At 38.4% G+C, this 27,762-nt stretch overlaps 1 protein-coding gene across 3 annotated transcripts in view; it reads right to left on the minus strand.

The window, feature by feature from the left end:
* The window catches only part of LOC122575367 (laminin subunit alpha-1), a 199,790-nt gene that overhangs the window by 103,071 nt on the left and 68,957 nt on the right, over positions 1-27,762 (minus strand). The window contains exons 3-13 of one of the 3 annotated variants that reach the window (XM_043744306.1): positions 27,162-27,404; positions 23,211-23,441; positions 16,660-16,896; positions 15,935-16,096; positions 15,336-15,632; positions 13,342-13,602; positions 12,418-12,665; positions 11,723-11,957; positions 10,728-10,954; positions 10,040-10,227; positions 9,241-9,522 (exon numbers count right to left, since the gene is read on the minus strand). In XM_043744306.1, coding sequence (XP_043600241.1) covers positions 9,241-9,522; positions 10,040-10,227; positions 10,728-10,954; positions 11,723-11,957; positions 12,418-12,665; positions 13,342-13,602; positions 15,336-15,632; positions 15,935-16,096; positions 16,660-16,896; positions 23,211-23,441; positions 27,162-27,404 — 2,611 coding nt within the window. The remainder of the gene's footprint in view (positions 1-9,240; positions 9,523-10,039; positions 10,228-10,727; positions 10,955-11,722; positions 11,958-12,417; positions 12,666-13,341; positions 13,603-15,335; positions 15,633-15,934; positions 16,097-16,659; positions 16,897-23,210; positions 23,442-27,161; positions 27,405-27,762) is intronic. The other 2 variants (XM_043744395.1, XM_043744489.1) reach the window with 2 other exon arrangements.

The following is a 27,762-nucleotide window of genomic DNA, read 5'->3' on the forward strand; positions in this document are numbered from 1 at the left end:
AAGCGTAATCCCATCGTCGCGTCTGATAGTCGTCGTTCGATTATTTTCAATATAATACTTTACAACATTTTCATTGATCTAAAGCAGGTTACAATTATCCAGTCGAGACTTAAAAATACGATAGAAATCTTAAAATATCAGCAACTGTGATTCACAGCTAAATGGATAAAAATGTAAGTAACTAGACGATCACCCGTTGCACTTACAACCCACGCGTTCTCTAGACTTTAGAGTCTAGACGATCAGGACTAGTACAGTCAGGTGGGTATATAAGGAGTTAAGGAGCAAGCAGCGAGGAAATAAGGAGCAGGAGGAGGAAGGCAGCCGGTCGAGGTATCTGATGGGCCGATTGCATCATTAGCGAGCGTACGTGCTCGCTAAGAGGACTCGCACCACGTAGAATGCCACGTCTTTGGATACAGCGGGAGTCAGCGGATAAGAAGGGAAAACGATCGAGAAACACCAATTAAATCTGATAGCGACGACTTTCCGATATTCAGTGCAAATGACGTACGAAATCGATGCGTTCTGCCTGGGACAAGGTGCTTGGGAATCGATCGAGGAAGCTTTCAATCTTCAACCACGATAATAATCGTAACTATTTTCCACTTCGCGGGACGATCGCTGAAATTGATAAGGGCGCGTATTAAAGAGCTGTGCTTGGTCGTCGGGAAGCGGAACGATAACAAGCAATAAAGTAACTTTAAGGATAATAAAGAGAAAAAGAAAAGATCCTGACAATCTTTCTCTCGAACTGGCGCCGTAATTACCCTGGCTTTTAGGTGTTCCGATTTTTCATATTTCTTTCGACGAATTTGGTGTAATAACGAATGCACCCTGCTATGTATGCTCCGCTTATCGAACTTTTTGTTCCCTTTCGAAAGCGATCTTATATGACAATGGATTAATAATGTCGAAGTTACAGCCACGTACTCGTTAACCTATATTTTTGAAAGTTAGTGGTAATACCGTCTATCGTCGTTTCGCAATCGAACAATCTATTCGCAGCGATCTTATTCGTCCTCGTTCGTCTATTGCGAAAAAAGCCACGATCAAACTGTACGAGATGCTCGTGTAACATGCCACCTCTTAACTAACCTACATAAATCAATGAACACGCGAGTGGTATGATCCATCGGTTTCGCCAAACAATGATGATACATCGGGACATCGAAAATCTATACACCGGAGGATAGAAGCTTGTATTGGTAGACAGCATTCCGCGGTTTCGTCGAGTTTTTGCGGCGTGGATCGAGAGTGAAAGAGCGGTCCGGCTCCTAAGCACGGGTCGGTCGCGGCGCGGGGAAAGCGCGCGAACAAGAGGAGGCGGCAGCAAGAACGGCCACGAAATGTCGCCTCCGTGTCACTGTCCGCGAGGGTCCTTATACAGAAGCCGTTATCGGGCCAGAGGATCGCCGCCACTTCGTATTGTATATCGGCGGCGATTTAAAAAGGGAATGACGTTTTATCGTGCAGTACGATCGATAAGGCGTGCTCGAGAATGGTAGGAAGCCCATCTTTTCTTCTGCGACCCCCTCGAACACCGCGTAAGAAATGACTTACTGACGGCTTTAAGCGGCGCTTCTGCTGCGAACGATCTACCAAAAGTGATCTACCGATCGTAAGACTCGATGGACGATCTAGCCTGAAGCTAAGTTGCACTTTTGGATTTTTACGAAATATCTTAGCCGTTAGGGAAGCTTCTGTTGTTATACCATACATGCTTTTTACTCGACATGAAAGTGATGGTAAAGAAGAAATAATTAGTCCGAATGAAATAATAAACAATTTTGTTTGCAAAAATTTCCTAGTTGAGAAGTAAGTTGCTTCCACAAAATGAAAAATGTCTAAGCGACGAGCAAGATGTAAAATAATGGGATTTTTCTAGACATTTTGCGTAAAGCTGTATCTGAAAGAAACGTAAGTGCAAAAGGATATTTCTCCCTTTTGTTATAACAAATAATTACATATATATAATTACGCGATAAATGTTATCTTGACAATTTTAACTACTTGTACAATTTTCAAATAAATCTTTCGTTTATTAATACTCTAACACGATACGATATGTTGTAGCTTGCGTAAAATCCTGCAACAAGAACACCGTAGGTTCTTACAATGCGACCATGTCGAAGCTCTATAATGGCGATTCGATTTCGTAGCTAATTTTGTTTACCGTTTCCAAATCCTTTAGGCTTCAGACGATTACCTTGTTTTATTTGAAACGTCTTACAATCAGTCGATCTACGTCGTTTCTCTTCTTCGTCCAGTTCCACGCCTGGCTGTCTGTCGATAATCTCGTGTACGTTGCACTTTTTCCTGACAGTTCGATCTTTCTGCTGGCGCGAGCACGATAAGATACCCTGTGCCATGATCAGAAGTATATGACTTGGATTTCCGATGATAGCTGCCTACGCTTGCTGATGAGAACCAGATCGCGCGGGGATTAGCAGACCAATAGATAGGATAAATCACCGAGTTTTTTCAATCTCATTCGATAATGATACGAGTGCTCGGTGCTCGATAGGAGAAACAAGTCGGGCAGTTTCAAATAATCTCTTGATTTCGTTTAAGTGCCGCTATTAGAATCCCAAGGAAATGTAAAGCTAAGTAGTAAAACGATGCGTAAACACGACATTACTGAAAAGACTTAAACGACTCATACGTATAGCAAAAATATATAAACGCGTACTATCATTCTTTCTTTCGCCGATTTCTTTTTGTAGATTAAATTCTTGCAAATCTGTACTGGTAACCTTCATTTACATCTATTTTCAATTGCGTAGACGGTAGTTACCTTCCACACGGTACAGATACTTCGTGATACTTTGCGCGGATCGAATGCACAAATACGTAACACATAAATACGATTTATCGATCATTCTTTATCTCACAACAATTCTATTATCATTTCTTCCATATTTCATATTTTTCTCATAACCGTAGTGTAATGCACGCTCAAGTAATCTTTACACTTACGTAACGTTTTCCTTTTACTTCTACTCATAGGTTCTATTGACGAATTTTATTTTATTGACAGATATAAAAATTCTGACATCTCGTGTACGATGAAATAATAAATAAAATGTACCGACGCATATTGACGCTGTTTTTACGAAGTTGGCCATTCAGAAAGTTCGCCGTTGTACTGTGCAAATACTTAGATCCTCGATCAGGATCGAGCGTGGGTGGACTGCGAGTCTCGCTCCGTGAGAGATCGACTCGATCCGGATGGAAACTCGAGAACCGCGAAAACGTCAAACCAGCTATCGAGACGGTTGCCACGATAATCGTCGACCCCCTCGCGAGTAGCATTGTAGTTGCACGCCGGTTTCGAGGCTCGAGTTTCGAGTCGAGCCAGATTCGTACGTTGGGAGCGGCCCTCGAAAACTGGGTGGAGATTAAAAGCGCGATTCGATGGTATGCTGTTGCCTTTGTATTCGTGTCTCGTTGATGAGGAGAAATTTTGATTTTTCAAATGTTTAATCGAGCAACGTAGATTGTAACGACTGTGCAACATGTTGCTTATGCATTTAACAAACGCGAGTGATTTGGTTTGATTATGAGTTACCCGAAGAAATTCGAACGATTCAAGCAGTTAGCTGTTGCGATCTCTTTGCACAGTGTGTACGTAAAATGCGTCGCGAAACGTAAGCGATGACGAGTATACTCGTCAAACGCAGAGTATGCGTGGCTGCTATAATATAAAATTAATTCGTAATGAAATGACTATTCTATTTTTTAATTTTATTACTGAAATTTATTGCAATTTAGACAGCACATTGTAGCTACTTTCTACGTATGACGAGTATACTCGTCATGACACGAATTATTGCCATTTCTTCATCACGAGTATAATACTAACCGGTTAAATCTTGCTACGAGGAAGTCGAGATTCCTTCGAATTTTTTCTCCGAATCGACTCACTGTCGGTTTTACGAATTTTTATTTGCTCCGATGGAATTGAGGTATTTTGTTATTTCTTCTTGGACCCGAGTCTGTGGCCACATTCGTGGCTTGGAACGTATCTATGAATCTCTATTTTCTATACCTTGACTTATTCGCGTATTTCACGCTTCCTATCGATCTAATTTCCAGATGAAAGTGAGAAATCACGATATTTCGAAACAAACGACTTGTCTAAAAACAGACATTCGCGAGTACTCGCACGACAAGAGCGCGTTTCTTTATCAAACATAGCGAATTAACGAAACAAATCTCGCCGTAAAGAATCTGAACTTTCCCTCTGAATCTTCCCAGGTAACTAGAATTTCTTTAAGCACGCGGATAAATGAATAATGACATTGAAACGAAGCATCGATAGCTCGTATATCATCGCTGTCCCAAACATCCGTTTCTAATAGAACTTCTTCAATGGCGATCGTTTAACTTTACGATTACATCGTACTTCCACGATGAACATAATTTCTCATTTCAAAAGGGTAGCCCACGTAAACGTTACATTCTCGCGATATCGATTCGATCCGAGAAAAATTCATTCGCGGACACGTTCCATGACTCTCGAAACGCCAATGGCGAACGATTGCGAGAACGACACGAATACTCGAAGGTTCGCCATTCCGTTATTGCCGTGTATCGCGTCGTGAAATGCGAACTCGCGTCCACTTGTAAAGTTCACCGGAGTCTCTGGATCATAGCTTGGACTTGGAACAAGCCCCGGGCCCCGGTGCTTTGTGGAAATGATCCTCTGCTATCTGCTGACCGCCGCTCGCATGCACGAAACATTACGGTAGGCACGATCGAATCTACGCTTCAGGCAGCGTATAAACTTCTGTGTATAGCAGAGAGCACAATGCAAGCAGAGGCAGTTTTCATCATTTCCGTGAACGTGAAACGGTGGTTCAGCTACGTTTTCGTAGCGTGTTGTCCCTGCTGTGCGCGGCTATCGGTTGTTGGCTAGCTGTTTAGCGTTTTGGCCTGTTTGTCTCTACTGGCACAGGCGTGTACAATGTGTTAAAAAATAACGATCCAGGTCTTGTTTGTTTGGCGCGTTCTTTATGATGGTTGGAGTTTATAACACGGGTAGACGCATTTGCTATTTTTGGAACGATAGTATACCGCGAACAGATACGATGTTACGTAGAAGACATAGCGAAGGTTTGACGCAGACTAACGACCACAGCAACTTCAATAAGCGATACACAACACGGATGTGTTCACACTGATTTTTGCTTTTTTTTTTGTGAGATAGAGAAATGGAAATATAGAGATTTGTTTCGTCCTCCAAGTGTTACATTGTATTTATTTATTTATTTAAACGGAAAATAATAGTAAAACCCTTGATATATGAGGTAAGAAAGTAGGGAGAGTTGCAATTAACATATACATATATATTAACGATATATACTATAATTATATATTATATATATTATTATTATATTTATTGTATATTTATTTATTTTTATATTTTTTATTTATTGTATTTATTATATATGTATTATATATATATACCTCAAAGGTCCAAATATAAATGAAAAATAAATAGAAGTATAAATTCCAACGAGTGTTTTAAGGAGACTTGGATTTGCCCAGAAATATTTATTGCGTAGGAAATATTTTATTGTAAATAGTTTATATATTTACATCATGTGCAACGTTACGTAAATTCCTGCACCTTCAAATTCCCCATAAATACGCAGAAATCCACAGTTTGCTAATGTGCATTAATTCAATTTCTTATATCTTAGTGGATTTCACGCATCATTGCTAATAAAGTACAAATCGATCAAAATATCCAGATGCTTATAAGCAGTGTTTACGACATTTTCGTGCTTCGATGGAAGCATGATTGACGTTTGATTTGCATACAGGACGACGTACAGAGATTATTAAGCGGCTCGGTTATCGCACCGCGACCTAAACACCTCTGCCCACGTTTAATTGCCGCGTAAGCCTGACTAAAGACGTTTTAAAGAGAAGCCACGTCCGAGATACGCGGATTGATTTACGCTGAAACCGATCTTTGCCTCTGCTAACCGTACGCGTCCGATCTATCTACTGGCGAACGGCGATTAACCTTAGCATAATTCTGCCTGATTAGCGGATCTGGGAAACGTGCAGCCGCTAACGAGTTCCGGGTGCATTTATGCAGCTCGACCAGGATAAGAAACGTTCTCTTTTTTTTCCTAGGCAAATGAGCCACCGGTTTCGTCTCTAAAATTCATCAACGATAGAGTGAAGGATCAAAGACGAACAGATGAAATTCGAGGATAAAATCATCGCTTTTCCGATAAGAGAATAAAATTACATATGTGAGAGGGTAATTGATGTAGAATATAGCCGAGTGAAAATCTGATGTTTCAGTTATGAACCTTTAATAAACGACTTCACGAGGCTATAATTTCAAGTACTACGTAGTACTGTGTATACTTCCACATAGTGTATATACACGTCAGAGTCTTCAGTTTTACGTACATTCTCGTCCATAGACCATTGGAACACCTGTTGCTTTCCTATGAAACGCGATAATTGACCCAGATTAGCGGTAAAAGGTTTGTTCGATCGGACTTTTGTATTCGTTAAGATAACGATCAAGAGTAGACGATAAAAATTAACGAAGAATCGTTTGTCAGAGTTATAGAAAAATTAGTTACAAGAAAAAAAAGAAAAAAAAAAGAATGAGTTTACCATTATAAGTTAACCACGCGATATTATCTTGTACGCGTGGTTGGAAAGATTTGAACCTGCAAGTCAGCCCAAAATCCCAGCCTGATTCATAGAATTATTTACATACTTTACGGTATTCGTGTGTACGGTAGTAACACGAGATGGGAATCGTTTCAACGCGAGGAAGAAGAAAGTTGCGTATCGTCGTGGTCGCAGAAAGCTAATTAACATCTCAGGCAAGTGGCGGCTCGAATGGAATGAGCTAAAGCAAGCCAGAGGCTCGTGTCTCGTGTATGGCGCGCCATATCTTACGATATCTGTCCCCGTATCTCGACGCGGTTGTGAGATACGGTGTCCTGGCCGCTGTTTCGACTAATCGTAAATAAGGATTCGATTTCGCACTTTCTTGCCATGGATAAGTTGCGAGAACACGAAACAATAAATTCCTTTTCTTTTGCGTGGGTTCCAGGCTATGGTGGAAAGCCATCGGGGAGAACGTTCAGGGGCTGCGAACACTTTTATCGATCATCGAGGAATAACTCTTGAAATTATTTATCGAGGCAGTTGCGAGCCTAAAATAATTTATCAAAAATAAATCATCATAAATAAATCGTACATTATAGTAGATATCATCCTGTTTGAAAAATGTCTTGGCGCATTTGGCAAAATTATGCCGATAGAATCTACTTTTCTTTCCTTCTTTTTGCTCTCTTCTGACGGTATTTTGAATCTTATACAGTCGTAATTGGTTGTTAAAATGTTTCGTCGCTGTTTTACACGGGACGAAGTCTACGAACGTAAATGTGACGCGAATAGGAATTAAACTGAGAGTGCGATACCGGAACATTTGTACCGAGAAATTAAAAGATTTCTTACAAAGCTGTAGTAAAATAAACGATAGAAACGAATAAGTAATTACAGAAGTATTTACTCGTACGACTATCCACGCGGAGAAGCACTAGCTGCTATTAGCAAGACGTCCAATGATCTAACAACTCCATTACGCCACGTACTTTCTCAACGTATCTTCATAAATAATTTTCCACTACGCCAAAATGGATCTGAATAGTCGATAAATCGCTCTTATCGAAAGACGCTTATTTTTCTGATTTATCTTAAAGAAATTTTAATTATATTCTGCTAAGCAAGTTAAGAAAAATAGTGAAAGAATTAGCGAATAAATTTCCCAACCGCTAATGCGATACATCTAATTCTCCTTCGTTCTGAATTCTTCGTCTACTTCATAGAGCCGTCCGAAACATTTTTCGACTATTCGTAGTGATTTGTCGAAAGATCCGGACAGCGGGAAAAATGTAGCGGAAAAAGCCACATAAATGGCACAGTGACTACATTGATCTCGTGCTTGCGATGGGTGGATCGATCGATCATTCGAGTAACGGGATCTCTGAACACGAGTGGCCGTGGATTACGCAACTATCACGATCCACGGTTAGATCGGCGATGACGAGCAAAGAGAAGCCTTAAGCGCATTTACATGAGCATTGGACCTCGCATCGCATGATTACGATTTATGGGATTTTTTAGGCTGCCTGATCTATCAAGCCGGTCTTCCATGTCTTCATCGAAGTTATTCGAAGGAATAAATATCTTGTAACTCTTAAGTATTAGGCATAGAAAGTTAGGCATAGAAACGAACGCTTTTCCATTTTTGTGTAAAGTAGCAATTTTATTCTCGGAAGGAACTCGTTTCTATACAATTTCATTGCTAATACGTTCTCGTATTTCAATCAAGTTTCGACAATGCGATCGCGATGATCACTATAAATCGTTAATCGCTTCATTTACGATCATTTCTCGCGCGTTATTATTACGCGAATCCTTGCATCGACCGAAAAAAAAAAAAGAAAAAATGTCACATTTATCTCTTTGGTCGAATGGAAAGGAAATTCATTGAGAACTTTGCAAACCGCGTCCCTTCACCTCTTGCCAAGAATTTCAAGCACGAAACAGTAACTGGTGAAAAGCATGCAAGGCGAAACTGTGCTGCGGACGGGAATCGCGGTCGTAAATTAAAACTAAGCTAAACAGATTATACGTCAGGAGCGCTGAACGGGCAAGGGTGGTTCGACTCTTGTAAATCTCAAGTAACATTCTCGACTCATGACCGTTGCCCGTGCTGGATAAGTGGCCCGTACTTAAGGGAGCTCCGAGATAAACATCCGCGGCTTAGTTGAAACAAGATCGGCCGTTATGCATCACTCTTGCTCGCGTTCCTCGACAGCGAAGCTACGGCGCTTCCTTCCTCCAGCAACCTTTACGCTCCTCGTTCGTTCCTCTGTCGCTACCTGTTGCGCGTACTACGTGCGTTACGTGTTTTCTACCTCGGACGCTCCTCCTTAAGATAATGAAAAAGACGTTCCTCCGTTCGTGACTCTAACCCTTTGGCGATAGCCGTCCCGAGATCAAGTTAAAAATCAAACAAAAAAGTTGAGTAATTAAAAAAAAAAAAAAAAAGAAAAAATGCGAACAGAACGTTGGGATAAATTTTGGGATTTTTAGAAATTTAAGAAATTTTACAAATTTTACAAATTTTTATCGCAGCGTTCATGCAATGTCATTCTGTTGCGAAATGGTAAGAAGAATAGTACGTACCTTTGCAGCCTTCCGTGGACAATCCGTAATGGTCGATGTCACAGTGGTCACACCGGAAGCCAAGGACGCCTTCCGTGCACCTGCATTCGCCGGTTACAGGATCGCAGATCTCGTCGAGGGCACCCACGTCGCAGTCACATTCTCGGCAACCTGCAGTCACGTTCCCGTAACCTTCGATGCAAGAGGAGCAGTCACGACCCTCGAACAAAGGCTTGCAGGGACACTGACCGCTCTTCTCGTCGCATTCGATGGAACTGGTGCCCAGAGAATCGCAGTTACAGGCTGCAAACGTGAGATTTTCGTGTTTAGATTCCTTGTGAAGAGCAGAGAATCTGAGTATGAGACGGCGATTCGTAGAGTACAATTTTAATCAACTAACGAAACACGATACTACGAGATGAGTTTCAATAAATGGACATGACCTTTTTTTTATATTATCATCGAAAGATATTAAATTGAACAGTGGGAAAATGATTTTGTTAAGGTAGAGTTGATGAATTCTTAGTAAATAACTCATTGAATATTTAACTTGCATCGGCACCACCGACTCATTTAATAATTTGATGTAATAACGTATCGTATTGTTAATTTCTATTAATTACAATAACGCTAATTTAAGCATTGGTAATGATTCTCCTTAAAAATATGTAGAGACACGTGTAGAGACATGTACACGTTGAGAACTTACGTAAATCGTTAGAGAACATTTAGAGATCAAAGTAAGAACGTTGGATATTCACGAGATATCGCGTGCTGACGTTGATGAAATAACGTACCAGAAGTAACAGATGATACTCACGCAAGCAGTTCTGTTCCAAAGGATTTCCGTAATGAGCTGGTTTACATTTGTCGCATTTCCAGCCTTCCGTGTTACCGCGACACTCCAAGCAGCGCCCTGTTTCCTGATCGCAGGGACCGCCGCCGCAAAAACACGGCTCGCATGTGCCACCAGGTACCAGAGGATTTCCGAAGAATCCTATGTCGCAGCTTTCGAAACAAAGTTGAATTTCAATTTAGTTATCGTTATTGTATCACGTCGATTAATATCGACGGAATTTTGTCAAATTTTTAGAAAAAAAGTGTCATAGATTTTTAAGCGTCATGCTATTTAACGTAGTAAATAGGAAAACTTGATCAAAAGTTCAAATTTGTTGAAATTGTAACAACATATTGTAACGCATTTCATGCTTAAAAAATCAATTAAATAATAAATCGGATAAAGTGGGATTATTTAAATCAGTTTTGAATAAGTTAAGCAATTTGCTTGTAATCTCAAATCAAAATAAATTAGGCACATTGCAGTATATGATATAGCGTGCAGTACAATATACAGTATGGTATGTAATATGATGTATAGTATAGTGCATAGGAAATTTGATTTTTCCGTGCAATGGTCAAAGTTGAATTTTAAAAAATTAACCGGGCTAATTAACTTTGCTTTGCTCGATTTTATGTCGTTCTCCTGTTGCATAGTTATGAGCACTTACCTCTCACAGTGATCGCCAGTATAGCCTTTTGGGCATTGCGTGCATACATATCCACTATCGATATCAGTAGGGTCATCCAGTTGACAATTTGGACTAAAATTGTTGGTCTCGATTAAAAGTGGGCAGGCACACCTTTTGCAATCATCTGATGTGCCCTTTAGAGCGATACCGTAAAAACCAGGTGCACAACGATCGCATTTAGGACCCACTGTGTTATGTTCACAGGTCTATCGGACAAAATTAAAAATGTTTTAAGTATCTAAGTACCTAGGTGATTTCTAGAGAAGACAGAAACATTACATTTACTTGTAAAATCAAAAAAATTGTTTTTGTCTATTGTTAGTTACGTTATGATATTTTTAAGTTGTCGATTAAGTGACATTCTCTTAAATGAAGAAGTAAAGTAAATTATTTTGATAGAAAATTCGAAATATATATATGTTAAAATTTAATAAATGCTTTAGATATCCAACTGTTGATAAAGTCGATGTCTTCTCTCTTGAGATAAATCTTTCATAAATTTACCACGCACTTTCTTCATTACCATTAGATGGTTGTAGTATTAAGGAAGGTAAGGCAGGAATCCATGCAAATGAATTTTGGTTTATGTCTATGCTATGAATATCACATACATACAGATACTAGGCTAGGAAATATAGTAATTTTACTTTTTTTTTTAATATTAATGAATAATTGAATATATCCACGAGTCAAAATATATCTACGTTCTCTTTCTAATGTTAACAAATTGTTGATCGGACGCGAATAAACTCGTGTATTCATACTTATTATAAAAGCAAGTTATCCCTCTCATAAACGCTACATTCTATACTAGCTTTTTATTACATTGTTTAGACAAAATTTACTTTCAACCTGTACTCTTTCCATTGGTTTTTTCCCCATAATTTCCGACTCGAAAATTATACATTATATATCGTGAAATATGATTTACTGAATACAATGAAAAATTACAAAGTAGATACAAAAATACTCACTGTGCATTCCCCAAGAACAAGGTCGCAAGTACTCGCGTGCCCGTTACAGTCGCATTTCACGCATACGTGATGATTCTGATGATCAGACCTATTTTGGATCAATTTTACGTAGCCCCATGCACAATTTTCGCACGATAGGCCCGTGTATCCCTCGGGGCATTCGCACTTCTCCACCAAATTATTATTCTCGCCACTGGATGAAACATCTCCGACTGATACAACCGCCGATTGTAGACTGAAACGCAAGGAAAATACTTAATTTAAACCTGTCGTAATTGTCGAATTTGAGAAATTTCTCTTTTCTCGCGATAACAATGTCCGCGTATAACGTGAATGGCGCGAACTTTAAATTAAGTACAAGTTAAAACAACCGAAATATAAATTTATCGTAGAAATTTTAGAACTAGTTTTTTGAACCGCTAAAAGAACATGAATTGCTATATAAAATATTTCAATAAATCAAGAGTAAATAATACGTTACATCCAACAACTATTCCTAACCTCAAACAGTGCTTGAGCGATAAGATGCTATACTACTTTTTCCAATAAAATTGAAGACGTGTACTGTGTTGAAGCTCTCGCTTAATAAAATATCGTAAAATTTATCAAACTAAATAAAAAGAAAAAGAAAAGAAGTAAAGAGACTATGTAGGTAACAAGTAATTTTATTTTCTCTGGATTATCGATTTATGTACCTTCCTTCGATCTGTTCGGAATGATACTGCGCCCTTATCATGAGATACTTTAAATCCGCGAGGACCTTCATCATTTGTATTCTGGTAACAGCGTCTCCGCGAAATTCGGTTCTTCTCATCCTGGTAGGAATATCTTGAATCTCACCGCGTACATGATACCAGCCGTCTTCGCGTAGAGGCACGATGATCTCTGCTTCCTGGCCATTATATTGTTCCTCGCCGTAAGCTATTCGCATGCCATTATTACCCTACGAGGAAACAAGACGAGGAGATTAATTCAAAAAAAGAAAAAGCTGATCATCGTAATCTAGCTTTTGGGAGCAAACAAACAACTTAAAACGGATGTGAGAGGAAGAGATGCACAGGGTGGTCTGTTAGGTACTCGTATCTCGAAGGGTCTGCAATATTTTGTAACCAACGACGCGGTATTTAATGTCGAAGAGTAATTTAGAAATTCGAGAATATTTGCTAACAAGAAAAAAAATAATAATAACAAGAAAAATTTGATACGTTGTTACGATGTATCGTGGAATATTAAAGAATGTTTTTTTTTTTAAATTTATTTACATATTTAGGATCGCATCCACTTCCAAGGATCATCAGCTTATGAATATTATATTTACATCAATAAATATTTCATCGTAACAAAAGTAATTCCTTATTTTACATATAAATATACCCAATTATGATAAATATATTCACCTAAATAGATAATCCACTACAAAGAGTAAATTTAAGATCGTGTAAACCTTGAGAGTGCTCCTGTTACATAATAAAAGGCTGCTGAAATTATTTTTACTACACGATTACAATTATTACCATTTCCTATTTTCATATCGATCATAGAACGACTTGTTCCCTCAAACAAATTTCAATGAACACTTTCTCGCGTTATTACTCATACGTGAAAGATGGTATACTTACGACTAGAACAACGTTAGGTCCTGTAGTCGGTCTTCCACTGGTGTCACCGCGCATAACGACCCAGCTGACAGAGTAAGTAAGATTGCTGCCGTAAGACGATAGTCGATTACCGCAATAAATCCGCGGAGCTAACCAGAAAGGACTATCGTATTCGACGTCGAACGCTGCGATCGTCAGCCACCCATTATCCGTGTCCAAAATAGGAACAATGGCACGGGTTGCATTTACATCGGTCACTAGCCAATTCTCCAGCGAGGATATCTGAAATTAATCGACGAGAATGGACGATCTTTGCTGAGAACTTTTGTCCTACATATAAATAGTCGTCGGATTAATTGAAACGCTATCCGTCAAATACCCTTCAATCTCATTGAAACAATTAACGTTCGAGAGATTTGAGGATTTCAGGTATTTGAGAATTCGAAAAACTGGTTTGAGAAATATCGAAATAAAACGTAACAAAGCGTGACGCGATTCGACATCTTCGGCTTTAAATGAAAATTGTTACACAGAATGTAGAATTTGAAATGTAAATCGAATAAGTAAGATGAATTTGAACGAAAGAAATGGTACGCGTTAGAGTATCGCGATTAAGAAATAATTACGTGAAATAATTGAAAAATTGACTAATCAGTAGTTGCTTCAAGTTAAGTTTAAGTCGCAGTTAAGTGCGAAGTATAATTTACAGCTGTTGCCTTATGAAACTGCGTTCGATTTAATTTTCCTCTTTCCCGTTAAAACGATAACAACGTACTATTAAGTTTCTGCTCGTTTCGCTGGATACACGCGACGCAGAAGAGTTGTCGCGCGACAAAGTAATTGCGGACTTGTCGTTGGCTCGTGAGTAGATAAATGTAGTTATTGTCCATTTATCCGGTTCATCGTGAAACCCGAGCGCGTCGCATCTCTGTTAAATCTCGAGTGTTCAAACGAGGGATTTGACTCGAGATCCCACAATTTTAATTACTTTCGCCTCGCAGTGTAATTAAATGTATACTTCATTACTAAACGTTGCACTTAATTCTTGTCTGTATTCATACGCATATTCCTTCTTCTGTCTCTTAACTCTTGAGAAATATAACTTTCTATTTCTTCGAGTATCAAGAGCGTGAATTAGTTTCGAGGGAAATTTCACTTCTCTCGTTAAACGTGCATTTGTTCCAGGAAAATCAAACACGTTACATTAATCGGAATATCTTGCTTCGTTTACTACAACTTTTGCCCATCTTTCTGAGACAAGAGTTGGACGCCACGACGATGGAACTATTTATTTTTTGAATCGACCCACCCATCAACTATTTTTCCACTCCTGCGATGTTTATGAAGCGCGTACCTTCCAGCGCGTGCTGTATCGACTGGAAAAGGTGGTAGTTCGATGGAGCCAGGTCTGGAGAATACACGGAGTGTGGGAAGACTCTTCATTCTAACTCCAACAACGTTTGTTTCACGATACAACGTTGTTCACTGCGACGCGTGGTCGTGCGTCGTCGTGCAAGAGAATAACTAGCGTCGTTTATTTGATATTCATGAACGTTCTTAGCCTAGAACTACGCTCTCTGAGCTTTCAATGGCTCATAGTACAAATCTTGTTGGTCTCACCAAATAGGGAACGTTACGTTTCGACTGTGAATTTTATAGATTTCGTTCCACGGTTTTAAAATTCAATTGTTTACTCGTACATTTTTATTTGTTCACTGTTGCTTGTAATACATTGGACATCCAACAAGAATATCAACACATTTTCACGTTATAATTCAATACAGCCGCTGGAATCTACAATTAACTCTTCCTTCAGAGTCCCTTGAAACTAATTCACACTCGTGACATTCAATTTCCTAATTACATCGATCTAAATTCCTCAACATTGTTCTTCATTTACTCGACTAACTTATATTCTATTATTTCTCAAACATCATCCAGCATTACCTAGCTAATCGGTGTTTCAATAAAAATCAATAACACCTATCTACATGTGTGAACAATAATCTACTCACTGTGGAATAAGATAATTTAGCGGTTCCACAATGATCGCTAACACCGAAACAGTAACAGGGAAGGCATCCATCGAGGTTTTCCTTAGTTAGCGCAAAGTGTCCCGGTTTGCACTCGTCGCACAACTCGCCAGCGACGTTCGCCTTGCAGAGGCAGTCCCCCTCGCAGTCGTGAGAAGGGAGGATCCCGCGGGAATCGCACGGACAGGGCATACAATCAGGAAACTGACGATAACCGGCTGCACACTGGTCGCACTTGTATCCCGAATAACCCGGTTTGCAATCACAAGCGCCTGCTACCTGAAACACGATCGGTGTTTAACTCGATCAAGATTGATTTGGCCAATGATAATAGCGAAATGTTTAAAGTATCGACGATGAAACGTAGAGTTTGTTTCTGCAAAAGGAGCTGACAGACGTAAAGAAGGAAGAAGTTTTCGTAATTGTTTTCTTTTTGATTTCTCTGTGAATGGATCTGACGTGGAATTCTATCGTGGACGATTTAACACCTAAAAATTCATCGAGTATTTTTGCCAGGTTCAAATTGCAAATAAATTTCCTGTACATAAAACGTACGCATCTTCGTACGAACACGTGCCTACCTTTCCTATATGAACGTAGGAGTCATCCGGGGTGCAGTAACCCGTGCTACCGTGTACGTTGCAGTCGCACGGCACGCAAGGTTCAGGATCATCAGGGGCAACCCCGTTCGGCCTGTAATAATTAACCTGACACTTCTCACAATTGATTCCAGCCGTATGTTCCTGAAACAAATCAGTTTACAAGGAACGTTAGCACAGATGTTGGGAACTCTATACGCGTCGCAAAGTGTTTAGTTGCTTTGAAATTTAAATATTAGGAATAACATAGGAATAATAATAATAAGAAAAATATTAGGAATAATATTCATAAAGTTTGACAAGAAGCACAGTATAGATGCCGATTTTGAGATAAAGATCGAAGGTAGAAGCAGCTCTGATCAAAGCGTTTACAGAGTCCCAAATTCCTTTCTCGTAACGCACATATATATATATATATATACACACAACTATAACTACATTGCTAATCGCAAAGAAACAAATTCCCACAACAAAAGCACAACGTATCGCACAACGAATAAAAGCGTAATTTACATTCATAGGATCAGACAATGCTGTTTATACGTATGCTGGCCACTTTCTACGTAAGACACACACATATATATATATATAAACAAAAAGATTCGTGCAGCATTCCTTTCGTCATCGACAGTCACATTCGCAAAACAAATTGACGATGTATCGGCAATTTCATTCGACGATATTTCTCTCGTGAAATTCGGGCTTACTGTGCAATTAATGCAGACACCACCGCCGCGAAATTTCCCACGAATGTCCATAGACATTCTTCTGTCGGCCACATCCTGATCATATCTGCACGAGGTTGCATGTCCATTGCAGTTGCATTTCTCACAGTGAAAGCCCTTCGCAGCTGTGCCAGGTTTCCACGGAATCTGATTGTACATGGGACAGCATTTTTCGCATCTTTCGCCGCACGTGTGGCGCTCGCATTCGCATTCTTGATGCTGAGAAACAATACCACCTCTTAATGGAAACTTGTTAATCTTCTCGGTTTAGTATTACTGGTTAAACGTCTAGGTATCCGATTTTTCTACGTGTTTACGACTAATACGGTCTTCCAGCAAACCTTCGTTTCAGTGTTAGTAGATTTTGATGTTTCTCTCGGTAGATATATTAGACGATATGGAAATAGCTGACATTTTATTCGTAAAGTATTCGTTGCGTATATTATTTGTAAAATATTCTGGATGCAAAGAATATGGAAAGTTGTGTAGTATGATCACGCTCTTAGAAAAATATTCGACTCGTGTTTCGCTCGTAACGCCGGTGTTAATATTAATTATTTCATACTGAATAATAATAAATTTCAAGTTTATCTATGACGAACAACGAATTCACGTTACTCGACGGTATCTGAGAAAGAAGGGAAAGGCAATCCTTAACGGATAACTATGCTTTTCTGTTGTTACGTTTCCAAGAAATGAATATCTCGCTGCTAATTCCTTGAAAGCGAAAAAGTGAAGTGGGTGAACGATATCGCATTTCCGCTTTCTAGCCATTTTTCCACGATCGTCGAATCAATTAACGCGGAAGGCGTAATGGATATCGCACGGCGTACAAGCGTGCTTTATAAATCGCGACACGGTCGCTGCAACGAGGATGCTTCTTTATGACTGGCGATACAGATATCCGGTATTGCGCTCGGGTAGGAGACATAGTACAGCCACGCAATCACAAAGATGTGACGTTCGAGAATTTATAGGACCGTTAAGATAACCGGACGCGTTATCGAAAACATTAATTCGCACGCGGTTTCGACTGGCTCGCGGTTCTTATTCCAACTAGCGTAATTTGTGAGACGAAGAGCCGTGAGTTTTCGCGCACGTAGGTCGTTTCCCAGGTGTATTGTTCAACCAGATAGTAGAAGCTTGTTAAAAATTTCTGAGAATCGTAGTTTCTTGCACTTTGAATAAAAAATACTTCTAATAGGGAAACGTCACATTTTTTTTTTTTACAAAATAAAGACTCTCACAATGAAATTCCACGTTCCTCTATCGCGATCTAAGAGTTAACACCGGAAACCTTTTCGAATAAAAATATGTGTTTCTACGTGTTTAACGTTAAAAACGATATGAAAATCATTTTTCATAATAAAATTCCCATTCGTTAAGCATAGATTTTTCTAACAATGTTCATCTATCTCGAAACTCTCAGTGAACCTAACTGTTTAATAATAATAATAAGGCTATTTCAGGCTTGTTTCAGCACAAATTACAAATTCAGTTCAATGAAAACACTGCTGAAGGAGGATTGTTAAACTGTTGGTTTGATCGTTCACTATCGTACGCGCAATATACGAGACTACTACTATACGGTTAGTTAGAGAAGCTATTATCATGGTAGTAAAAGTATTATACACTTTAGTCTGGAAAATATGACCCAATATATACGACGCTTAGTTTTAAGCGACAAGACCACCCGCGTTCAGTTAACCCCATGTTTCCTCCATTTAAATTTACCGATTTTGTCCTTTTAATATTACCGCAGAGAGAAAATGTGATATTAATTCCTTATTCCATTATTCTGGCTGGCAATTGATCGAGAAATAGGAAAATATTTTTGGTTGCCGCGAGAAAATAATTATATTGATAAAGTTGTTGGCGCGTAAGTTAAATATTATATATTCGCTGAAAGTTGAAGAAAAGATAGCAGTGTTTCTTGCTTCTAATTGCAAATTAGAGTAATCTAAGGCTACGTAGTAGACCAGAAAAATATGGAAAATCGATCGAATGAATTACGGATAACGTAATTTATCGGACTTTTCCATTAACCGTGCGTCTTCATCCAGCACGCGATCTTAATAAATTATTAAAGATCCACTGTGAACAGCGATCATACTCTACGAGCAGAATTACAAACCTATAAACGATAAGACTTTACGAGACGTGTTTATATGGCAAGCCGGAGATATTCTGAGCACCAGATGCGAGCAGCAAATCGTAATTTACATTTTTTACGACGCATCACAGACTTCATTGTGTTTTCATTAATGACCATTGTCATTCATGAGAATAGACGCACCGCGGGAAACGGTTAATGACTGCTACAATGAAGCATATTATCTAGTGATTTACTGAGATCGATGTACCGAGGACTTAATTAGCGTCGGAGCAAGCTGTGTAGAAGAATCGAGCGTGATGTTTGTGGCCAGCAGAATAATTGTTTAATATAAATACTGTTCAAAAAACGATGCGTAACGAGAAAAGTAACGGTTAAATAAAATAAATCTCTACGCAATTATCTCTATTGCAAAAAGATATTTCTTTGCTTAAGAAGCTTAAAAACTGAATAATAAAACCATATGAACATTACCACAATAGGAAAAGTTATGTTAACAATAAGAAAGACAAGGTTTGAATAATTTGAAATTTGAAAAACATTTCCATCAATGATCACTTCTATGAGAATCTACGGCACACAAAATCTGAGAGAAAACGAAGCTGCGAATTTTCACGATATAATCACGGTTCAATCGAAGGATAAATAAAAATGTTGCAACTGCAGCTGTGATAATTTATGATTTTTCGTTCATCGATACTGCATGACTAAGAGACCGGGGCATAAACACGAAAGTGATATTTCGTGATTAGAAGAGCAAAGGCGAGAGGATGAAGCTGACGAATATCAACGTTATATGATCGAAGATGACAATTTGATTGAGACGTAACTGGAAAATATTTCGAATGCTCGACCGATGGCTTCGTATTCAGCAATGCGATCGCTATTCGGTCTACGTGCCAATCGTCGTTCGCGTGCTGCGCCGGACCCGCCCAAAAACTAATTCAATTTATCCTGGTGAGCATTGCCAAAAGTTCATTCTAATCGAGTCGAATTCGTTGTCGAGCGAATGGTGTTTGCGGTAAAAAGCTGATATCGCCACCTGAATTTCTTAGACGATTCATGGCCCTTGTTATTCGATGTTCGAAAGAAGTCACCGTCATGTTCCTCGATCATTAACCCTTTTGATGTATTACCGCGAATCAGACAGCTACTACACGTAAAAAGTACAACGATACTAATGTTTGACTTTGGGGTTATGACAGAGGAAATAAAATATGGAAATGTAAATGGTATTGATAACACAGTAATTGAACACGTAATCAATTTAAACGATGACGATACTTATACCTAGGACCAGGTATTAATTAGGTATTAATATCTAGAAACTATCCCTATTACTCTGTCTGGACGATTAAATCAGCACTAGATCAGCTTAACGTAAAATTATTAACCGAGTCGTTTGATTCCTTCCGATATCATCGTTTAGTACTGAAAACGTACTACGATAACAGGAATAATTATGAAATTGAGGCAAGACATTTGCTTTTTCTCTCTAAAGGTTCTGTAATTCTTTGGACTGGAAACAAACGTCAGATATAAATAAAGAAACATAGTTAACGAAAAATTGATATCTATCATCGTTAAGATAGAAAAATCGACCGCAAGAACCATCGTGAAAATATGTACACCTTTCCTTCGCCTTCTTTTCCCTAAAGCAGAAAACACATCCATAAAACATCCGCCATAATTCCCAGCACGATCCTTGAACTAAAACCCAGTTAGAAGTCGCTCGAGTGACTCGATAACGCGTCGAGTTCAACATCGAGCATTGATCACCCATGCATACAACACTCAGCTACAGAAATACAAGAATAATGGAACGTGAGAATAACAGCAGGCCCTCTGACACGGACCAAGACACCGACCGACCATTTCCTTCTAATTTTATTACTTCTCAAAGGCGAAACTGCGCGACACCCGCGAGGCTGATTAATGCACTGCGAAGAAATGTTTCGCAACAATTAACAACAGGTCCCGGTCCCCTCTTTCAGCACGTTGGAAGATCACGACTGTTAAAGCTCAACTTCGCCAATGTGCCCATTCGTGGACATTAATAGTATGCAGGATTTCTATTGCACGGCCTGCATCATTTTGCCATCCTGGGAACGTGTCTTTCTTTAGGAGAATAATTAATCTTGCACAGACAATTATTACTTTCTTATGCAATCGTCGTTATGAAGAAATTATGAAACGCAGGGAGGAGGAGAATTGATTTTTCTCCTCCACCTCTTTTTCATTTTCGCTGGTCTGTTGGATAAGAACGAAAATTTGAACGTATCTATCGTGACTGTTCTAATCGAATTAAATAGACGGTGAAATATTTATTTTTATTTTATGCTTGAAATAATCAACGAAGATTTTTGACCAACACAACATTATTTGCAATATCGTGCTCCATGTATTATTATTTGGTTTAATAACTATAATTAACGTTAATAACATGCGATGCGCGTCTTCTTGTTTTACAACTAAATGATTATAGCTACCATCTCAAAATAATAGTAATTTTACATTTATAATTTAACTTTATGATATCAAATGTACGCAAAAGTTTTAGTCGTTTTCCAAGCGTTTGTGCATAATTATTTTTAATTGATATAATCTCCTGTCTTGTTCTGCAATTTTTCGGTCGATATTGATTTATCTGAAACGCCGACTTCGTGATCGGTTGGTGACAATAACCTGGCAAAGCAACGGCGCGAGGTGAAAAGTTCTTGCGCACGCGGCGTATTCTTCGGATTTGACACCGACAGATTACCGTTTATTCGGGTCGATGCAGCGCTCTTTAGTCGGACAGCACTTTCGAAATGTTGCAGATGAACGAAATGCCATTTCTTCGCGACGAAGCTCGAGAAAGTCATACGAAATGAGGGGAAATATTTCGAACATTAATTTGTAAAGCACACGTGTAATTATGTATAAATAAAAGAAAATTGCAAAAAGACGGACTAAAACTTGCGCATGCACCCAATAGAAACGTTTCAAATCTAACGACAGTTGCATCTCGCGTGCTGTACGAAACGTTAAATAATAAATCCGGGTATGAAATATCTTCGATCAGGAGAAAAATGAAAGGACACGCGATGCTCCATCGATTTTACCAGTTGAATACGATATATATAAAGGAAGGAAAAATAACGTTGGAAAGGAAACATGTAAAGACATTTTTCGACGAACATAAATCCTTAAATGCTGTTGTTCTATCCTGCAGATTCAGTCTCGTGTTCTTTCCACGGTAGCTTCCGCAAGCTACTAAGCTGCAAGCCTCTAGCTCTCATTAGTAGCACAGAACGTGAAAAAAGTTAACGACGCTCGGAAATTTGGAGCGACTCCCGCGCGATCGTGCAAGAAACTTAACGTACAGTAGTCCCCTGCGGAGGACCGACGGTTTCTAACAGGCAACCGGCTCGAAACGAAGGCGATCCTGCCATTAGTAGCGGCGGTAGACAAAGGTCTGACAAGTTTATGGCATTTCCGACAGATTTATTTCCTGCACCTCGGTAGCCGCCCCTTCCAATCGCAGATATTCGCGATATCTAACTTTAGAAAGGACTATCTAGAAGAAAATAAAACCTCGTGGTTGTTTGCTTTCTAAACTTTCTTCCTTTTCTCGATAGATTATAATTTTATTATAATATGCGATAGCTGTTTCCATTACTAGTCCTATCTGTTGCTTCCTACTTCTATCTGATTTTCTATACTAATCACGGAGTAAAAATGACGTATTAGATAATAAATTTATTACAATAAATAGGAAGAAAGAGAGAGAGAGAGAGAGAAGAAGAGATGCAATTTAGTAGCTAATTTTTCAGGTTTTATTAAATTTTAATTGAATGTAACTTTCGAATTAAAATCTTCGTGAGATATCCATCAAGATGCGTCGAATAAAAGACTCTTAGCATTGGTCGAAGAAGATCCGGTTGTTTCTCGATGGGAAACCTTACAACAGGTTCGAGGCAAATGTGTTAATTGCAAAACTTGTAATCCGTCGGCAGTCAATGTGTAAATTTTACGACTTTTAATTTAGCACGAGTCAACGTGTGAATTATGGAGCTCGTAACTTGTACCGGGATAACTTGTGAAGCATAAAATTCGTATCTGTTCCAAATCGATATCCTTAATATAGCGTAATGTCGTTACTTTCGCGTATGGCCAATCTATCCGTTGACAAGCTAAATACATATACACATTGATAAATCACAATTCACAGTTACAAAAATCGTATATTATCAACACCTGACTTATCCTCGATCAAGTACGAGTCAAAGTCTTCCATCTACCATAAAAATCATCATAAAAATCAAACGTGACATTGTAAATTAGACTACTCCCATGATATATTAACATTATTTTACTATCTTTATTCTGTGATTCTATTCTCAGCATTTCTTTCCTTATAAATTATTCTCGAACTTACCCCGTGTTGGACGCTGTAACGACATCTTGCCGCGTGGCCGGAACACACACATCTTCCGCCAATGTTGATTTCTTTAATCGAGTAAAACGCGCGCCTTTTATCCGCGATCGTCTCTCCACTGCGTCGAAGACCCTGAAGTCGAAGCCGTACGTATCTGGCCTGCGTGAATTCCTGAAGGGTCGTGCTGTGATTCAGGGCACCAGGTCTACCGTTCACCAGGTGAGTATGGATCTAAAAGGAGATATCGTTGATTGAATATATACAGAACAAAATTATTCCTTAATTTAGGTATATTATGGTTTATCGAAAAGTTTGAGTTTATTAAAATTTGTAGAGATATTTCAACTCGTTGGGAAATCGACCAAGTGGTTAATATTTTGTCGAAAGGGTTGTTTAATATCTTTGATATTTAATTATATTACAAGCAACTGTATGCTCTAATTAGCAGTTACTTTTATCAAATAAGGGGAGTTGTATCTAAAACTATTTCAATTAATTTTAAATTCAAGTATTTCCTTGTTTTATATTTCGACTTGGTGATATAACTTTGTTTTATAAAACATACGAAACTTCCGAGTTTTAGTATTCGCAAGTTCCATTAAAATCTAAGATGAATAATCCTGATTATGTTTTACGTTATGTACGAACACGAGGAAAACGCAAAGTAAATTACGATAATATCCGATCTATAAAATCTAGATCAGATGCAGATCCATAAAATTTTCTACAAAAATGTTCCGTAGAAACAAGAAAGATATACAATTTGTTCCCGTATTACGAACCGATCGACGTAAACTACCTGCAGAAACGACATCGGCAATCGATAATAAGAAATACAAACGTTTGATTACAGCACTAAATCTAAGAGAACGCTGAAATCGAAGGAGTAAATCATTTGTGAATGGTGCCGCGCGTTAAGTAGAAAACGAGTTCCATAAATGGCATTCCGCGGCTCCTAATATGGAACAATTACATAGATTCCAGGATAGACGCGCCTACACTTTCCTATATCTAATTTTTTTCGAACATTTTTTCACCTGGTTACATGATTTACTATGTAATATTTCGTGTAAGAATCCTTCATATCGCTTTATCACTAAATACATTTAACGATTTAAAATCCTCCATGTTCAAATTAAATTTGCAATTTTTTATTTATAGTTAATTCTCCACTCAAAGCTTTCGTTTATCGCAAAGATTCACGTAACCCCCGGAACTCCCAGATTCCTCGAACGATTACTCTACTCTACAAACGATCATTTCACAGAAATAAACTAGTACAGAGTGACTACAGAAAGTATTCGCACATAGCCTTATTTTCCAATGAAGTGATCCATTTTATCGAATTCTACATTTCATTTTCGTAGTATGATATTTCTACAGTCGTATGAAAGTACTGTTAAATAATCAAGTTTAATGTACGTGGACCTAATTAGCATGTTGAGTGGCAAGTCTATACACGACACACTTCAGTGTTCGAATTGTTACCTTTCTATATTTTTCAATGATCTGATCGAAGCTTTTCGACAATCTTTGTACTTCTACCATTTATTTTTTAAAGCAAATCAAGCGAAGAACATTGAAAACAATTTTTTTATAGAATATAAGAATCGTAGAAATTCTTCCATTACTATGTTATTATCGCTATTACATTGTATTTGTAGGAAATTTGAAAGTGCAAGATCGCACAGATTGTACAATACGAAGAAATATATAAAATTTCCAAAGTATAGATTTCTATGATACTCGGTAATTAAACAATTTTCCACCGAGCTTCTACTTCTTTAATTATATTCTCCACAACACGAATTGTGTATAAAATCCGCATTCTAGCTGCGATAAATACAATGCTCATACAAATACTTTTCACAGCCACTGTAGATAAAAAATCAACCAACGATTCTCTTCGAAAGTCAACTAAAATCCATCCAACATTGTCCACCTTTTCTTAAATTGAACAATGATTCCCTCGAAATTGTGACAGCTGTTTCTCCCATGACGTACACCGTTCGGCCGATTCGCTGTTCCTCGCTTTCCGATTTTTTTCCTGGTCGATCCGTAGCCGCGTACAGAAGCGTAAAACTGGCAACCCCCCATAGGAGGTGCGTACGTGATAGCCCCATATAAGGCAAGCATACACCATACATGGCCGGAATGTAGGGATCGCCGTTTTTGTATCATCGATTCGTTCTCCCTTTCCCTCTCTTTCCACCATCGATCTCGCTGTCCTCTTCCTTTTCTCAACCACCTTCCAGTTTGCACAAAACCGATCTCGTGCGTACCGCCTCGTGCACGGCTGTAAGCTCTAATTATCCGTTTGCTCTTCCGAGAAGTTTGCTAATTCTCCTTCAGATAGATACTTCTCGCATTTTCACATCCGTTATAAGTTTTCCGACAATGAAATTGAACTGCTGCGTACACGGAAAGGGAGAATTTTTGGCCGATGAATAATCGGCGGATTTTTTTATATTTATAGGAAATTTGAAGCCACATTGGACAGAATACACACGGTAGGTATGAGATTTGCCTTTCAATCGATATCGTATTATGACGTTAACCTAATGGAGAAATTTGACGCTGCAACGTTAATGCTATTGTAGTTCTGCAGAAGTTTCAAAGAAACTCTGTCGTTTTGACAACACATCCCTACAATTTCGCTATGTATAACGTAACTATAAGGTTTCCGTTCCACGCTTGAACGAATAATAGTACAATATTATTAAAATGGTTATTACAGTTTTACATGTCTCAAGTTACGAATTACAAGTGCTGATAAATTCTTTCGTACAACAGTAACAAATTTAATCGTTTCTGATAAAAGAAATAAAGTTCTATGAGTGAATTGTACAAATTACAAACTACTTGACGCAAAATAGTACAACCATTATGTAACGAATGTTTACAATTTATAACTTGTCAAATGTCAGTTCGTTAATATTATTACAAATTACGAACCGGCTATCCTATTTGAAGTAAAACGGTGAAACAATTAAATAAGAGAAGTTTACAGTTTACAACTTGTCAAATGCTAGATCGTAAATATTACTATTTGGCAAATTATCGTGCAAGATTCCAGAAAGTAGTTACAATTCCAACTCTAATCAGCAAAAACAGTCGCATGCTACGAACCAGTCTCATCGAGAAAGTAACGAAGTGTCACCTGTAACGAGCAACGATCGACCAATTTCACCTGGTAAACGTTCCATTTCTACCAGACCGTTTCAATTGCGCTGAAATTACTCTATAACTTAAGGTCGAGTGTATAATTCGATCGAGAAGATACTGAGGAAGAAAAAGTCTGCGAGTTCAGCGGAAATGCCTTGGAAGAAATGTTTCCTTCCCCCAAGCAGCCAAGCAAGCACTCGTATTGCTCGTCAAAGCGTCAGCCGACTAATCATCCAATCATGTAATTATACCAGCGATTGCATGGGACGAACGATAATTAATGATCTGGCTCTGGACAGCTACCGCGTTAACACGGAAATAACAGCCGATTTCGCGCGTAAATAATTACACACCTTTGTTTCTCGACGAAACGATCGACGACCGTGAAATTTAATCTATTTTTTATCTGATTGTTTTTTTCCTAATCGAGGTTTCTGATAATAGAGTGGAGTAGATATACAGCGAGAGATAATTTAAATTAATCAAACATTAATAGACATTACTGTGTACAAAATTATTTGTACAGTTGGAATACGTACGGAAGTAAGGAGAGAAATATTTCCGATGTTATTAAAGTAATAAACGTACATAAATAAAAATAAATTTATTGTCGAGAGCATAAAAGAAACTCATCTAAAGTATTATTTCAAATTAATCAATTTTTAACAATTTTCATCGAGTATCTTTATATTCATTTGTAAAGGAAAAATATTTATTCGCTGGGTAGTCTAAGATTTCTTCATAGTACATAGCCAAAAATACGAATAAAGATAGTAGCACCCTTACCTCTCCGTTCTCCATAGGAGTCTGCCTGGAAAAGGCGCTGGTACATATCACATCGTCGTCCCCGATGTAAATAGGTTTTCCGGTAACAGGCGGCACAGAATACCGCGTCCAACATTCTTCATCGCTTGGTGCGTAATACTGCCACGGTTGGAAATTTTCACCATCGATAGATTTCTCCAAAATCCATGCGGCCGGCCTTGGTGAATTTGCTGCCTTCACAATTACGTACTCTATTTGATACACCTGGACAAATAGAATTTATGACATATTAGATATTATATTCATTTATTCCCAATAAAGTATATTCATATGTCGGGTTAGCGTTGGAATTTTGAGCGTTTGACGAATCTTCACTCGAATTTGCCATCGTGGTTATGTGTTCTAGCTGATCTTTATTGGTACTGTTGAAGGTCACCACTTTTTTAAGAAAACTCTACATCTGGTCTTTTTAGCCTTCTCGTTTTTAGTAATAAATTAATTTGAATAGAAAAGAGAAAGCTGGCTGGCAAATGTGTTTGTGAATGCATTGACGAAGTCAAGGTCCAGATGTTTATGACAAGAGTCGGAAAATATTGGAAGATAATTGTTTGTAAGGATGTAG

Source organism: Bombus pyrosoma, linkage group LG1 (assembly GCF_014825855.1).
Source record: "Bombus pyrosoma isolate SC7728 linkage group LG1, ASM1482585v1, whole genome shotgun sequence".
Lineage (NCBI taxonomy): Eukaryota > Metazoa > Arthropoda > Insecta > Hymenoptera > Apidae > Bombus > Bombus pyrosoma.